This window comes from Oryx dammah, unplaced genomic scaffold, assembly GCF_014754425.2.
Source record: "Oryx dammah isolate SB20612 unplaced genomic scaffold, SCBI_Odam_1.1 HiC_scaffold_5, whole genome shotgun sequence".
Classification (NCBI taxonomy): Eukaryota; Metazoa; Chordata; class Mammalia; order Artiodactyla; family Bovidae; genus Oryx; species Oryx dammah.
The window spans coordinates 88,251,861-88,265,486 of NW_024070189.1; the positions used below are offsets into that span (position 1 = coordinate 88,251,861).

The following is a 13,626-nucleotide window of genomic DNA, read 5'->3' on the forward strand; positions in this document are numbered from 1 at the left end:
CAACAGTCCGGGTGGGCAGCGGAGACAACGTGTGGCCCGCAGCTCGTCCCCCAGCGGGTCCTGTGGGACCGAGTGGCCGGGAGGGCCCTGCCTACCTCCAACTGCGCCGCCGGCCACCCCGGAAGAGAAGCTGCCCATGGCGTGCGAGTTGGTCAATCTGGTGGCGGCAGTCGAGACGTGAACCAGGCCGGCGGCGGGCACAGAACTGAACAGGGACTGCAGCACAGACGGGCCCAGGTTGGCCTGTAGCGACATGGGGCCCAGCGCGAACTGTGGCCCGGGGGCGAAGGCGCCCAGGAAGGGGCGGTGGGTCTGCACGGACGGGGCTGTGCCACCTGCCGAGGATGCCGCTGGGGCAAGACCTGGGCCGCTGAGGAGGCCTGCAGGGGGCGCGGCGGCAGCGGCCATGAACAGGTTGTGGCCGTTCTTGACGTCGGGCTCGCGCTCGCGGCCCTTGCCTGCCTTGCTATGCGCTGTGGAGGCCTTGTCCGGGGGTCCGCATGTGGGAAGGGCCCCCTCGCCTTTTGGGCCCAGTCCATCCAGCTGCCGCTTGTTCGCGAAGGGGCCAGACTCTGCAGCGCCACCCTCCTTGCCCCGTGGGCCGGGGAAGCTCAGGGGGGCACCCAGGCCAGCTGCCTCGGGGGCCTTGTGGGAAAGAGAAGCACCATCACTGAAGCTGTGTAAACTGAGGTCAGCTGCTAGGCCCCCGCCCAGGGCGAAGCCACTGGCAGGAAGGCTATTGGGGCTCAGCCCGCCTGCCCCTGGCAGGGTGCCTGGGAAGCTCTTCCTGGAGTGGGTGGCCAGCTTGCCATCGGCTGCGCTGGGCTCCTCCAGGCCGGGCCGGAAAGCGAACAGGGAGTTGTGGCTCAGAGCGGAGGCAGCCTGCAGCGGGCTGTCGGCTGCCTTGGCCAGGCCCAGGTCGGAGATGGGTGAGAAGGTGGACTTCCACTTGCTGCTGTTGACCGGCTCGCTGGCCAGCGGTGCCTTCCTTCCTGCTAGGCTGCCACCTGCTGGGAGAGGCAGTGGCTGAGGCCTGGGCCACCGGTGGGGCCTGGGGAAGACGCTGCAGATCCCAGACCACTGCCTGCTCAGAGTGCCTCCACACAGAGAAGGCCCTCTGGAGAGCAAGAGTGGCCTGGCAAATGTGGGGCTGCCAGAGAAGCTGAGGGCGGTGGGCTGCTCAGCGAGAGGAAAGCTGTGTTGACAGGGAGGACTACTTGCACCTGAGTGAACCAGGCGGCACCAAGGGCGTCCAGCGCATCACAAGGAAAGGGGCGGGAGAGGTGTGTACTCAGCACAGCCCAGGACAATCCTGGAAGCCCCGTGGGGTCCTCAGGGACCAGGCAGCAAGCCTAGCATGGGTGCCAAGGACTCAAATGTTGTGCAGACTGAACTCACCATTTTCCAAGGTTTTTGGTGGAGACTTGCTTTCTAAGGAGATTGTTGCAATTTTTCTCTCAATTCTATCAGAAAAAGAAAAAGAGGATGAGTGTTTGCCATCCACGTGCACACCAGAATGCTGTGTGTGTACACTGAATTGGCCAGGCAAGCCGTGAGCCAGAGATGTCCGACCTGCCGTCAGGGCCCCCAGCAGCGGCTGTGGCAAGGGGACATGGCTGAGGGTGGGCCCCGGCAGCGGAGGAATGCTGCTTCCCAACACACAAGGCACATGCAGGAGCCCCAGGCAGGACTGGCCCCGAGTGGAACGGGCTCTTGAGCCACAAGACTGTGTTGTCCACAGAGGGGGATGACATGGTGCTGAGCACGTAATGACCCCCCAGCAGGTTGTACCCAGTGACACAACAGTGTGGCTTCACATGTCAGGATTCTTAGGGGCTGTCCCGAAGCACCATGACCTCCAGAGACACAACTCCCAAAATAATCCAGAATTTTCACAACGTGATGTTTGTATGTGGAAGAATGAACTCAAGATAACACTGGAAACAGCCAACTAAAGAAATACCACAAATACACGGTACACGGGGCCTGTTCAGAACACAGCACTCCTGTGCCTCAATGGACACCAGCAGGACAGAAACCACACACCGAGGATCGGAGGACACAGCTGTAGGCCCCTACCTGGCGAGGGGTCACACGAGAACAAACAAAGAGCTCTCACAACTTAGCAGCACAACCCAAATCACACACGGGCCGGGATGTGAACAGACATCTCTCCAAGGAAGAGGCAATGTGGAGTGCTGCTGGCCCCTGAGGAGAAGAGGTTGGAACCAGGAGGACACCACCACACCCACAGAGACAGCAATGCTGCATGGAACACAGACCCAGAAGCTAACACACAAGGGCGAGGACGTGGAGAAACTGGCGCCCCGTGCATGGCTGGCAGGAGTGAGATGGGGCAGCTGCTGTGGGAAGTCGGAAGGATCCTCAAAAGTTAAGCACAGACTCACCACGTGATCTAGCAAATTCCACACCTAGGGCCTATGTGTGCTAATCACTGTTGTGTCCAACTCTGTGACCCCATGGACTAGCCAGCCAAGCTCCTCTGTCCATGGGATTCTCCAGGCAAGAATACTGGGGTGGGTTGCTATGCCCTTCCCCAGGGGATCTTCCCAGTTCAGGGACTGAACCCACATCTCTTATGTCTCCTGCATTGGGAGACAGGTTCTTTACCACTAGCACCACTAACCACAAACACGCTTTCAAATAAAAACATACATACGAACATCCAGACCAGCATGATTCACAGTAGCTAAAAACAAAGCAACCCAAGCATCCATGATGGGTGAACACAATGCGGTCCATCCACACAGTGGAATATGATGCAGCTTTTAAAAAGGAGGTTCCAACACCTGCTACAACCTGGATGAGCCTTAAGGACACAATGCTCAGTAAGAGAAGCCAGACACAGAAAGATACACTCTATCTGATTCTACGCACAGGAGGTCCTAGAGGAGTCAGATCCACAGAGACAGGAAGTAGATGATGAGGCTAGGGACTGGGGGAGGGGATAGGGAGTCTTTCTGAGGTGATGAAATTGCCCTAAATTGAGAGTGGTGATATCTGCACAACCCCATAAATACATCAGAAAGCCCTGGATCACACATTCTAAGCAGATGGTATGTTATGTGAATTATACCTAACACAGCTGCTGTCAAAGAAAAAATAAGGGAAAGAAAGCCCTGTTCCCCATCAGATGAGTGGCCCGGAGCCTGCGCACCTGCTTCCAGCTCTGCCACCTGCTGCCCTCCCTCCTCTCCGCTGACATGTGACACCTGCAGGTGGGCTTGGCTTCGCCCAGCACATAGGCAGCGAGGTGCTCTCAGAAGCCTTGGGCCCTCGCGGGCTGTTTCTCACACAGTTAAACAATCCCAGATGCGCCCTGCAGTCAGGACCACCCCCCAACCCCGATCGCAGCCCACTCGCCTGGCACTGCCGGGCTCATCCTCAGAGCCGGGCTCCTCGTCCGAGGTCAGTGGGGAGTAGTGGGCGCCGTTGGTCTGGCTCAGGGGCTTCTCCTTCTTGAGCACAGGTGGCTGGTCATTGTCCTGGTAGGGGACGGGTGAGCTCTTTAGGGAGCTCTCAGGGGACGAGATGGCCGTGATCTCCAGGGGCTGGTTGATGTTGCTGACCTGAGGGCCAGGCACACGCATGAGCGCCAGCAGGCCTGGCATGTGCCCTCATCAGCCACCCAGCCCCAGCACACTGCTCCCGCCTCACCATGGAGTTGAGATTCAGGGGGGACCCTGAAGACTGCGTGAAAAGCCCAGCGACAGATGGCAAGGCCCGGCGCTTGGGGGACACACTCGAGCTCAGGCTGGGGGTCCCCGCCGATGCCCGCTTCCTCCGGCCCCGCTTGCGGCTGTCTGGCCCATGGCCCTGGCCACCATCCCCACGGGCACCCGAGGGCAGAGGGCTGTGTTTGCTGGAAGGTGACTGCTTGGCGCTGCTGGCACCCGCCGAGATGGTGAAGACGATCCTCCTTTTGGCTTCGCTCTCAGGGTCTGAAAAGCTGGCATCGCAGGGCAGGTCTCCTTTGCCAGACTCGGGGAGCGGGCCCAGGGTGCCTAGCCGGGGGCTGGCGCAGAGCTGGGGGGCCGGCGAGGCTGAGCCGCAGGTGCGTGGCTGCGTCAGCAGGGGTGGGTGCTGCGGGGTGGAGCTGCGGGACCCCACAGTGGCAAAGAGGCTTCCAGAGCTGGAGGACTCGTCCAGGGCCGGGGGCTCAGCTCCAGGGCCGAGGGGTGCCGGGCTGCCTGCCAGGGCCCCACTGATGGCCACCGAGCCGCTGTATGCAAAGCCTGTGGAGGACACGAAGTGGTGGCTCGGCTCTCTTCATGCTTGGCACCCCTGGGCCTTCACTGTGCCCTCCTCCCCACTTCTGGGCCTGCGACAGTCGGGGACCTGGAGCCCATGAACATGCTGAGTGGACCCTGGGCACCACCAGCAGAGATGCCCTTCCCACACGAGAGCAGTGGCATCGAGATGAGTGCTGGAGCCGCCTGCTTCACAGCAGCGACAGGGCCCGTCTAGAGGGCAGGCACCCAAGTGCACAGTTGGCCCCACACAGAAGCCCCATTGGATCTCCCAGAGGACCAGACCCCGCCAACAGGGCCGGCACAGGCCCAGGCTGAGCACGGCTACCTGATACGAGCCGGGTGGGACCCCAGGGTGCGTGCAGCTGAGGGCGGCCCTGATGCAGCTCAGACCCCGCGGCTGGAGGGGCCGGGCCTGGCCTCTGGGAACCCTCACCTGTGGGAGCCAGGGCGAGGCTCTTGCTCCCAGCAGTGTTGCCTCCGGCACCATGGGTGTTAGCAGCCACCTGCTTCTCCAGCGTAGACGAGGACTCTCGGGCCGGTGGCCCAGGGCTGGGTGTGCTTCTCTGCAGAAAGAAGGCGCACACTGTCAGCCAAGCCGGGCACACACCCAAGGACGTCCCCAGGACCTGAGGCAGCGAGCCCAAAAGGGCGACGGCCACGCAGGTGAGCCTAGCAGTCAGCTACCAAAAGGCTCTCACGAGGTGAGGTGCAGATGTCTGAGCTCAGGTCTAAACGCCTGGGACAGCAGTGAGGCGGTGTCATGACCTGACCTGGCAGCTCCACTCCTAGGTGAAGCCAGATAAAAACAACTGTCCACATGATTCCTGTTCACACGTGTCCACAGCAGTGTGATTTACAACAGCCCCAAAGTGCATACAACCCAAATGACCATCCACAGAGGATACACACGTGTCCCTCCACACACTGGACCATCCCTCAGCCACAAAGAGGAGAAGCCCTGACACTCGCTACCATATGGATGGACCCTCAGGACATGAAGCTCAGTGAGAGAGGCAGACACAGGACATACAGTGTGTGATTCCACTGATGGGAAACATCCAAAACAGGCTGAACCACAGACAGAGAGCGGGGTACTGATTGTCAGGGGCTGGGAGTGGGTACAGGGGTGATGCCGATGGGGATGGGCCTCCTCTTGGGGTACAGAATGTTCTAGAAGTAGAGCTGGCTGCAAGACTGGTGAACACACCGAAGACCCCTGCACTGAACAGCTTAGATGGATGAATTCTGTGTGAATGACACCTCCATAAACACAAAGCCCAGCCCGCTCTACACAAAGTGTCATTCCGAAGGGCATGTGTGTGAGGGAGAACCCAAACGTGGACTAGAAGGACAAGGGCAGCTTCTACAGAACTGGAAATCTACTCTCCACTCAGTCACCATGCACACTCAGATCCAAGATTAAAGTTGAAAACCTTACTGCGAATTGGTGCTCTCTTTTTCTCAGGTATTGCGGCATGCTGGAGATATAACTGCGAGCAACTGAACAGAAAGTGACTGGCCCTCGAGGAGAAAGGACAAGCCCGCGGCCCTGCCTGTGCGTGCACACGAGGCCTGGGGCAGCAGGCTTGGGCCAAGGGCCGCACTCACCGCCTTCTCGGCGCGGCTGGGCAGCACCACGCTGGCCAGGGGGATGCTGACGGGCAGCTTGCTGGGCTGCACAGTGCTCAGTGGGATGCTGACGGGCAGGCTGGTGATGGCCTCCCCACTGCTGGCGTAGGCACGCTCCTTCACACCCTGCCGACCAGGACAGAGGCCTCAGGCACTGCCCCGGGGATACTGGGGATTCCAACCAGCCCCCACCCCAACCCATTCTCCTAACTGGCCAGACCCGCCCGTCAGCAGCCTCCACCCACGATTGGCCCACCCTGCTGCTCAACCACCCTCTCCTCCCATCCCCAGGGACTGAGCTCTCTCCCAGCCTCACCTGAAGGCAAGGGTGCATTCAGGTGGCCATGCTGCCCCCTCCTGCAGGACCTCCTTTGAGACCCGCCCCCCCACCCAGAGCCACAGATGCTCTCGGAGAGCAGCCTCACCTTCTCGGGGCCCTTCTCTCCCATCTGTAAAGCCGTGGGGGATGAAGGTCGGGGGTCTTGTGGGCTCAGCTTGATGCCGTTGGTAATGCCAGGGCTCTGGTAAGGGAGCCCGTTCTCCTTGGCATGCTCGGCTCTAGAAACAAGGCGTGTCCTCGGTCACTCTGGAGAGTGCACCCCCACAGCTGCAGCTTTGTGTTCAGAGCTGACAGCCCTGGCCTAGCAAACCCCCGATTCTCTTCCAAACTGACAATCCCCAGATCAGAAGACCCACAGGGCCTGTACAATGCAGTGACGCTGGCCTGCACTCACCGTGGGTGCAGCTCACTGGCAGCTGCCTTGCCACTGGCCGCGTGGTCCTGGCTCAGGTGGCGCCGCAGCACCAGCTTGGCAGGGGATAGCCTGGTGTAGTCAGGCAGGGCCAGGCCGGACAGCTTCTCCAGCCGTGGCCGGCCACTGTGGCTAGGGGTGCAGGGCACGACCTCCTGGTCTAGCGGGGAGGCCAGGTACTGGGGGGTGTTCTGCTTGGGTGAGGGCCGACCCAGTGCGCTGCAGAGCTCATAGCTAGCCGCGTGGCCATTCATGGAGAGCTCGGGGCTCAAGCTGCTGAAAGGCGGCAGGGAGAAGCGGGCGCAGTCCAGCTCCAAGTGAAGCCGGCCAGGATCGGCCTCTGGCTTCCCACGAAGCTGCAGGGCCAGTGCCTCATCAGGCGGCACGCAGGACTTGAGCTGGAGCAACTCCTGCTGCCGCTGGCTCTTCTCCAGCTCCACGATGCTGATCTGTGGGACGACCAGGGGGGTGTCAGGCCCACCCAGCCCCAAGCCCAGCACCCCTCCAGCCAGGACCGTCCAGGAGAGAGAGGAGGATGTGGGTGGTGAGCTGACAGGTGAATGAGCGTCAGAGTCGGGTGCAGGTGCAACAGAGGTGGTAAGGGGCCCAGGCTCCGTGGCCATCATGGCGACTGCCAGGCTAAGACATCAGGACAGAACCTGTCCTGGGCGGGCCAGGGCTTGAGGAACCGCATGTTTGGCTTTTCCCCACAATTAACGGGCTGCTCCTTGATTCTCAATTACGGAGGAGGGTCAGAACCCAGAGTGTTCCCTCTCCTGAGACCCCTCCCGCACGCCCCACCACACACAGGCTTGGGCAATAAACCTCATTTCTGTGACACACGGGCTGTGACCTTGCAGAAAGCTGCTCTGGGGAGGTGTGTGCTCAGGACACAACCTCAAAAGGATCTCAGTGGACACCAGTTCACCATGAGAGCTCTGTGGTCAGAGATCCCTCAAAAGCATCCCAGGGTCTGGTGCTGGGAGCTGCAGTCGAGGGGAAGGCGTCTCTGTAGGTGAGCCAGGGAGTGGGGAAGCGGGCAATGAGGAAGGCTCCAATCCCCAGCCCAGCCTTACCTGCAGTTCCAGGCAGTGCCTCTGCTTCTCTGAGATCTGGCTCTTCAGGGCCTGCTTCTCCTTCAGCAGATTCTCCAGGGACAGCGTGGACCAGTCCAGCTTCAGCTCCTCACACCGTGCCTTGAGCTGTGGGGAGGGTGTTGGGCTGTGAGTCCTGGCAGGCAGCCCCCACCCAGTATGCACAGCTGGGGGGGGGGGTTGGGAGGGGCTCCAGTGGATGGCTCCTACCCAGGGGTGCCTGCAGTGGGAGATGGGAGGAGCTCCTGGGTACACAGCTGGGGCACAGAAGAGCAGGAGTCTGCTGCCCAACCCCAAGCCCCAACCCTCGAAGCACAGAGCAGAGCTGCTTCCGGAGGCGGGGCTGAGAAGATGGGTCCTCGGGAAGGACACCCTGCAGGAGCAAGTGAGGGACATCCTCGAGAGGAGACGGTGCTCCCAGCACACGGGGATGTGGGCTCAGGGTCCCTGGGCTGTAGGTGGGGGGAGGGCTGAGGGTGCCCTGGCAGTGAAGATCAGAGCCCGAGTCTGAGATGCGCCAGGTGCCCTTAGAGCATCCTGACGGTAGACAGGGGCAAGGAGGGGTCCCACCCAGCCCGGGATGCTCACCAGCCGCAGGCTCTGGCTCCTCAGCTCCCGGTTGCCCTTCTCTAGCTGCTCCGTCTGTTCCCTCAACTGCTGGTTGTGAGCCGAGATCTCCTTCTGCGCTTGGATCAGGTCGTTGTAGGTCAGCGCCTTCACTCCCAGCTGAGGACACACCACGGCCCAGGTGGGCGCTCACGGGGCCACGTGCAGACTTCCCCTCGTTTTCTTTGATGCGGACCATTTTTAAAGATTTTACTGAACTTGTTACAATATTCCTTCTGTTTTATGTTTTTGGTTTTTTGGCCGCAAGGCATTCAAGATCTTAGTTCCCTGCTCAGGGATTAAAACTGTGGCCCCTGCACTGGAGGGCGAAGTCTCAACTACTGAACCCCAGGCAGTCCCAGGAGCTGCCCTCTGACTGCCCCCAGGCTCCAGGCCTCCTGTGAGGGAGACTTTCAGCGTCAGAAGCACAGGAAGGGCAACAGTCCACCTGGATATCAGCTGTCTGGGCTGGGGTCCCGCCCCCCTCACCTGCCTGCCCACCCGCCCGCCCATAGCTCAGCACTGGGGGTCATGTGCAAGGCCTCCCGGCAGCCAGGCAGGGACCAGTCTACCTCGTCCAGTTTCTGCTGGAAGAGCCTCTTGCTCTCCTCCTTCTGAGCTTGGCAGTGGCCAAACAGCTGCTGCGCTGCGCCTAGCAACCGGGCATTCTTCTCCTGCGGGGCAGGGCTGATGAGTACACGGACCATGGCAGGGGGGAGGTGGGGGAAACGCGAGCAGACTGGCCAGACCCGCATAAGGGCTTCACCCCAGAACGTGGTGCCACACAGCGGTGGCTTCAAGTCCTGTTTATGAGGATCGCGGGGCCTTATGCCGCCCACCCTCCAGAGAGCCATGCCCGAGCTAGGCCTGACTGAGGCTGCAGGGGACACGCCCAGGCTGAGGGACCCCTAGATGCCTCTCAGCACGGGGGACACTGTTCCCAGATGAGGACGCCTCAGCCATCACAGCAGGGCCCAGGCCAGGTGCAACCATGGGGTCATTGGGCCCTGAGGTGGGGGATGAGTGCCCCCCAACCCTCCCGGGAACTTGGCTGGCAGCACGGGGGCCGCACCTTCTCCTGGTCCAGCAGCTGCTGCAGGGTGGCCTTGTACTGAGGGGTCTTCGTGTATGCCAGGAACTGTAGGTACTGAATCCTGAAGGACTCTGCAAGGAGAGAACAGACTGGATGTTGACACAGGAAGGATCCCGCTGAGGCTCAAGGCAGGGGTGGGGCTCATGAACACATGCAGGCCCCACAGGGTTTTGGTGGGGCCAGGGCTCTGCCCCAACCTGGGGTTGCCCCCTCCTGGGGCCCCTCAAAGCTCCTGGCATCACCGGCCCATGTTTCCTTTCTCCCACACGTGTGGGCTCTGGTTGGCTAATCTGCCAGTTTTCTTGGTAAACATACGCTACTGCTGTTGAGAAAACTGATAGCTCCCAAGGTTGTAAAGGGTTTCCTTCACCCAGCTTCTAGAGCTGAGTGATCTCAACGCAGCCCACCCTTGCCCACGACTGCGAGCTCAAGTTGGCAGAACGGGGTCTGATCCCGCGGGATCCTGGCACCATGGACACGGAGGCCATCCTCTAGAGGGGTGGAGCTGCCTCCCTGGCCCCACTCACTCAATGCAGGAGCCCCCAGGGTGGCCCAGTGTGCCCTGGGGCAGAACCTTAGCCTCAAACCACCACACGGGCCCTGGTGATCCCAGAACCCAGGAGTCCCCTGGCAGGATAAGCCCGAGCCCTGGAGGTGGTGTGCTCCGCTGCACGGCATGGGGCTCCTGCCGGGGTGTAGACCAGCCGCTGCTTGCCCTCCCTGACCCGTGGGCCCGGCTGGTGCTCACCTAGCAGCCTGTGCAGCGCGGGCGGGGTGGGTGCCAGCAGCAGCTGCTCGGGGGTAGGCCGCTGCACGCTGGGAGGTAGCTGGTAGAATGGGCTGTGAGGTGGCCTGTGCGCGTCTGTGGGGACACAGCAGTGGTCACAATCCCATAAACGGGGCCTGGAAGGCCACTACAGAGCCCCCAGTTCCCCAACAACAGGACTCAACACAATTCCCACAGCCCCAACCACCAGACACTGAGCTGTCCATGCTCGTGCCCTGGCCACTCACTCTGAGCCAAGCCTCCTGCCAGAACCAGGAGCGTGGGAAGCCAAGGCCCTAGGACCTGCGCCTGGGCAGATGGCTGGGTCAAGCTGACCACACCAATGGCCCGGGGGACCCCTGAGGTGGCTCCTCCCTCAGGAAGGCTCAGAGCGTGGGCGCACCCACATAGCACACCCGTGACACTGGCGCAGCAGCTTCTGCCCCAGGGCCCCACGGCGCTCCCTCCCAGGGCCCCACGGCGCTCCTTCCCAGGGCCCCACGGCACGGGGGCGGGGCTCACCCTGCGGCAAGGGGGAGGCCGCTCGTGACACGGTCTGGGCGTGCAGCAGGTCCAGGGCGCTCTGGGTCTTCTTGGGCTTGCGCTCGGGGTTGGTGGCACTCATCTTCTTGGGGCGCCCACGCTTCCGACCCACCATCTTCCGGCCCTTCTTGTTCAGCTTCTTCTTCCGGGCCTTGGAGGGAGATGGCTTCTTGACAGCGGCTGTCCCGGATTTCTCCTCCTCAGCACCGGAGTCCTGGTAGAAACCCGCATGAAGGACTGGCCAGAGGTGTGGGCTCTGAGGGCGGCCTGGCTCCCTCCCCGACCAGAGTGGGGCTCACCACGGGGGTGTCTGCCGGCACAGCTGCCTTGCTCTCGGGCACCTTGGTGGGCGTGGTTGTGTTGCTCTTGTTCTCCCGCTGCTGCCGGCGCCGAGCTGCCTCTTGTTCCTCCTGGTGGGCAGGCAGGGGGTGTCTCCTGAACCTCAGGCACCATGTGGACCCCCCTGCCTCCAGGGGCCCCACAGCTCAGGCTCCCGGGGGTGGTCAGCCAGGTTCTGCTCATCTGCACCCTTGATGATGGCGCAGGGAAAAACAATACCCACACCCTGTCTCTGCCAGGACCCCAGCGGCCTTCAAGTCACAAGGAAAAGTTATTAAAGGCAGAGCCTGGGTGCAGAATGAGGAGCTGCTGAATGGCCTGGCCTCCCTGAGGTCCCCACAGCTGCTTCCCCACTTTGGGGTGCTCTGTCCATGAAGAGGACTGAGGGACACCCTGGGTCACCAGCAGGCAGTACAGTGCTGCCCATGAAGCCATTCTGTCTTGGATGGGGTGGCAGTCCCCACACTGTGACCTGAGGTCCTATCCCGGTAGGAGGGGCCCGGGTTGGGGGCTCCTCCAGGCTCACAGGCTCGTCTGAGCCTCCAAAGAGAAAGATGCTGGGACACTGGGATACACGTCCCACAAGGTTCAGGGACAAACCGACGGGGACCAAGGGGCAGCAAAACGTTTCAAAATGTGAACTGTTTTCAACCTATTATCAACCTATTTTCCCCCAAATTGTTGAAACTGCTCAAGTCAAGGCTATCACAGCCAGGGGCCCCTGGTGCCCAGGCCCGAATCCGGACCCTCAGGCCCTGGTCAGCAGCAACCAGGCTTATAGGTCAAGGGCAAACAGACAAACTTACCCTGAGTTTAGGATTTTTTAGACTAGAAAAATAGTTTTCAAGCTAAAAATGGAAAAGAAAAAGTCTCATTAGCAGTAGAAAACCCTGCAAGATGAAAGCCATATCCCAGACCCACCAATGCCAGGCAGTGACGTGCCCAGGGAACACGCTGGACCCGGGGGTGGGAGTACAACCTCTGCCCCCACCCCAGGTTAGCTGAGAGGCAGGGCAGGGGCGCTTGGGCACCACTCACTATGGTGCGGTCGATGGTGTGCAGGTAGTAGGAGACTGGCTTCCCTGTCCATGACACCGAGCCTTTTAGCGGTGACAGCTCCACGACGCGCATGATGGTGCCGATGTCTGTGCACAATGGGCCCATGGGTCAGGGGACGCCTGGGCATCCCAACCACGGGCCTGGGAGGTGCCCACGGCCCTCCCTCCCCCCGGCCCTCAGCCGAGGACGAGGGTGGGGACAAGCCCGCAGCATGGGCTCTGAAAGAGTCTCGGAGTCCAACGAGACAGCCAGGGCAGCTGCAAGGATGCCCGGGTCCTGTATATGCCCCCAAGGGGCATTGTCACTCTCCCATGGGACCTGAGATTCTCACCCCTACAACCCTGACTGGGGCTATGTCTGGGGACATCAGGGGCTGTCACATGGGGGATCCTGCATGGAGTGAGTGGAGCTAGGCCCAGGATGCCCCCAGGTCACCTCTGCTGACAGGGATCCTGCTTTAAGTCACTGCAAGTGCTGACAATCAGACATGTTAAGAATCTGGCAACACAAGTGTTCTTACCACTCAAGTTTCTACTGTTTATTCTGAAGTTCAGAGGCGCAAAGGGCTTCGAGGACACAATTCTGCCACCTGGAAAACAGAGAGGGGTCAGTACTGCCCTGAGGACACCAGCACGCGATGCAAACAAGAGCCTGATGACATCAGAGCAGAGGGGTGCAAAAGCGTCCAGAAAATGAGGCCCCAGCACCCAGAAGGGAGGACGCACTGTGAGTCAGTCCTCTGCTCCCAGTGAGAGCCAAACTAAGCGGCATCTAAGTGCCCTGGCCTGGAGCACTGACTGCCTTCCTGCAAAGGTGCTCACAGCCCCACAGCCCCGGGGTGGGACAGCTGGGGTCCTCCACACTGTCTGCACTGTGCAGATGAGCCAGACCAGAACCAGCCCTGAACCATACTAACAGACAGAGCCTGAGGGAGACCCAGGCCCTGACCCAGACAGACAGAACTTGAGGAGAAGCGGGTCAAATCCACACAGACAGAACCTGAGGAGAACCGGATCCTGATTCACACAGACAGAACATGAGGAGAACTGGGTGATCCACACAGACAGGACCTGAGGAGAACCAGATCCTGATCCACACAGACAGAACATGAAGAGAACTGGGTCCTGATCCACACAGACAGGACCCAAGGAGAACCGGATCCTGATCCACACAGAACCTGAGAACCGGGCCCTGATCCACACAGACAGAACCCGAGGAGAATCGGGCCCTGATCCACACAGACAGAACATGAGGAAAATCGGGCCCTGATCCACACAGACAGAATCTGAGGAGAACCGGGCCCTGATCCACATAGACAGAACCCGAGGAGAACCGGATCCTGATCCACACAGACAGGACCCGAGGAGAACCAGATCCTGATCCACACAGACAGAACCCGAGAAGAACCGGGCCCTGATCCACACAGACAGAACATGAGGAGAACCGGGCCCTGATCCACACAGACAGAACC

At 60.8% G+C, this 13,626-nt stretch overlaps 1 protein-coding gene across 12 annotated transcripts in view; it reads right to left on the reverse strand.

The window, feature by feature from the left end:
• Nucleotides 1-13,626, reverse strand: part of DOT1L (DOT1 like histone lysine methyltransferase) — a 51,826-nt gene that overhangs the window by 4,700 nt on the left and 33,500 nt on the right. For 7 of the 12 annotated variants that reach the window (XM_040241855.1, XM_040241848.1, XM_040241847.1 and 4 more), the window contains 18 exons: nucleotides 12,676-12,744; nucleotides 12,135-12,241; nucleotides 11,903-11,944; nucleotides 11,057-11,167; nucleotides 10,737-10,971; nucleotides 10,197-10,310; nucleotides 9,428-9,519; nucleotides 8,928-9,029; nucleotides 8,338-8,475; nucleotides 7,732-7,857; nucleotides 6,638-7,104; nucleotides 6,329-6,461; nucleotides 5,883-6,029; nucleotides 4,708-4,837; nucleotides 3,679-4,256; nucleotides 3,385-3,590; nucleotides 1,399-1,463; nucleotides 96-1,010 (listed from right to left, as the gene is read on the reverse strand). In XM_040241855.1, coding sequence (XP_040097789.1) covers nucleotides 96-1,010; nucleotides 1,399-1,463; nucleotides 3,385-3,590; nucleotides 3,679-4,256; nucleotides 4,708-4,837; nucleotides 5,883-6,029; nucleotides 6,329-6,461; nucleotides 6,638-7,104; nucleotides 7,732-7,857; nucleotides 8,338-8,475; nucleotides 8,928-9,029; nucleotides 9,428-9,519; nucleotides 10,197-10,310; nucleotides 10,737-10,971; nucleotides 11,057-11,167; nucleotides 11,903-11,944; nucleotides 12,135-12,241; nucleotides 12,676-12,744 — 3,777 coding nt within the window. The remainder of the gene's footprint in view (nucleotides 1-95; nucleotides 1,011-1,398; nucleotides 1,464-3,384; nucleotides 3,591-3,678; nucleotides 4,257-4,707; nucleotides 4,838-5,882; nucleotides 6,030-6,328; nucleotides 6,462-6,637; nucleotides 7,105-7,731; nucleotides 7,858-8,337; nucleotides 8,476-8,927; nucleotides 9,030-9,427; nucleotides 9,520-10,196; nucleotides 10,311-10,736; nucleotides 10,972-11,056; nucleotides 11,168-11,902; nucleotides 11,945-12,134; nucleotides 12,242-12,675; nucleotides 12,745-13,626) is intronic. The other 5 variants (XM_040241856.1, XM_040241850.1, XM_040241849.1 and 2 more) reach the window with 3 other exon arrangements.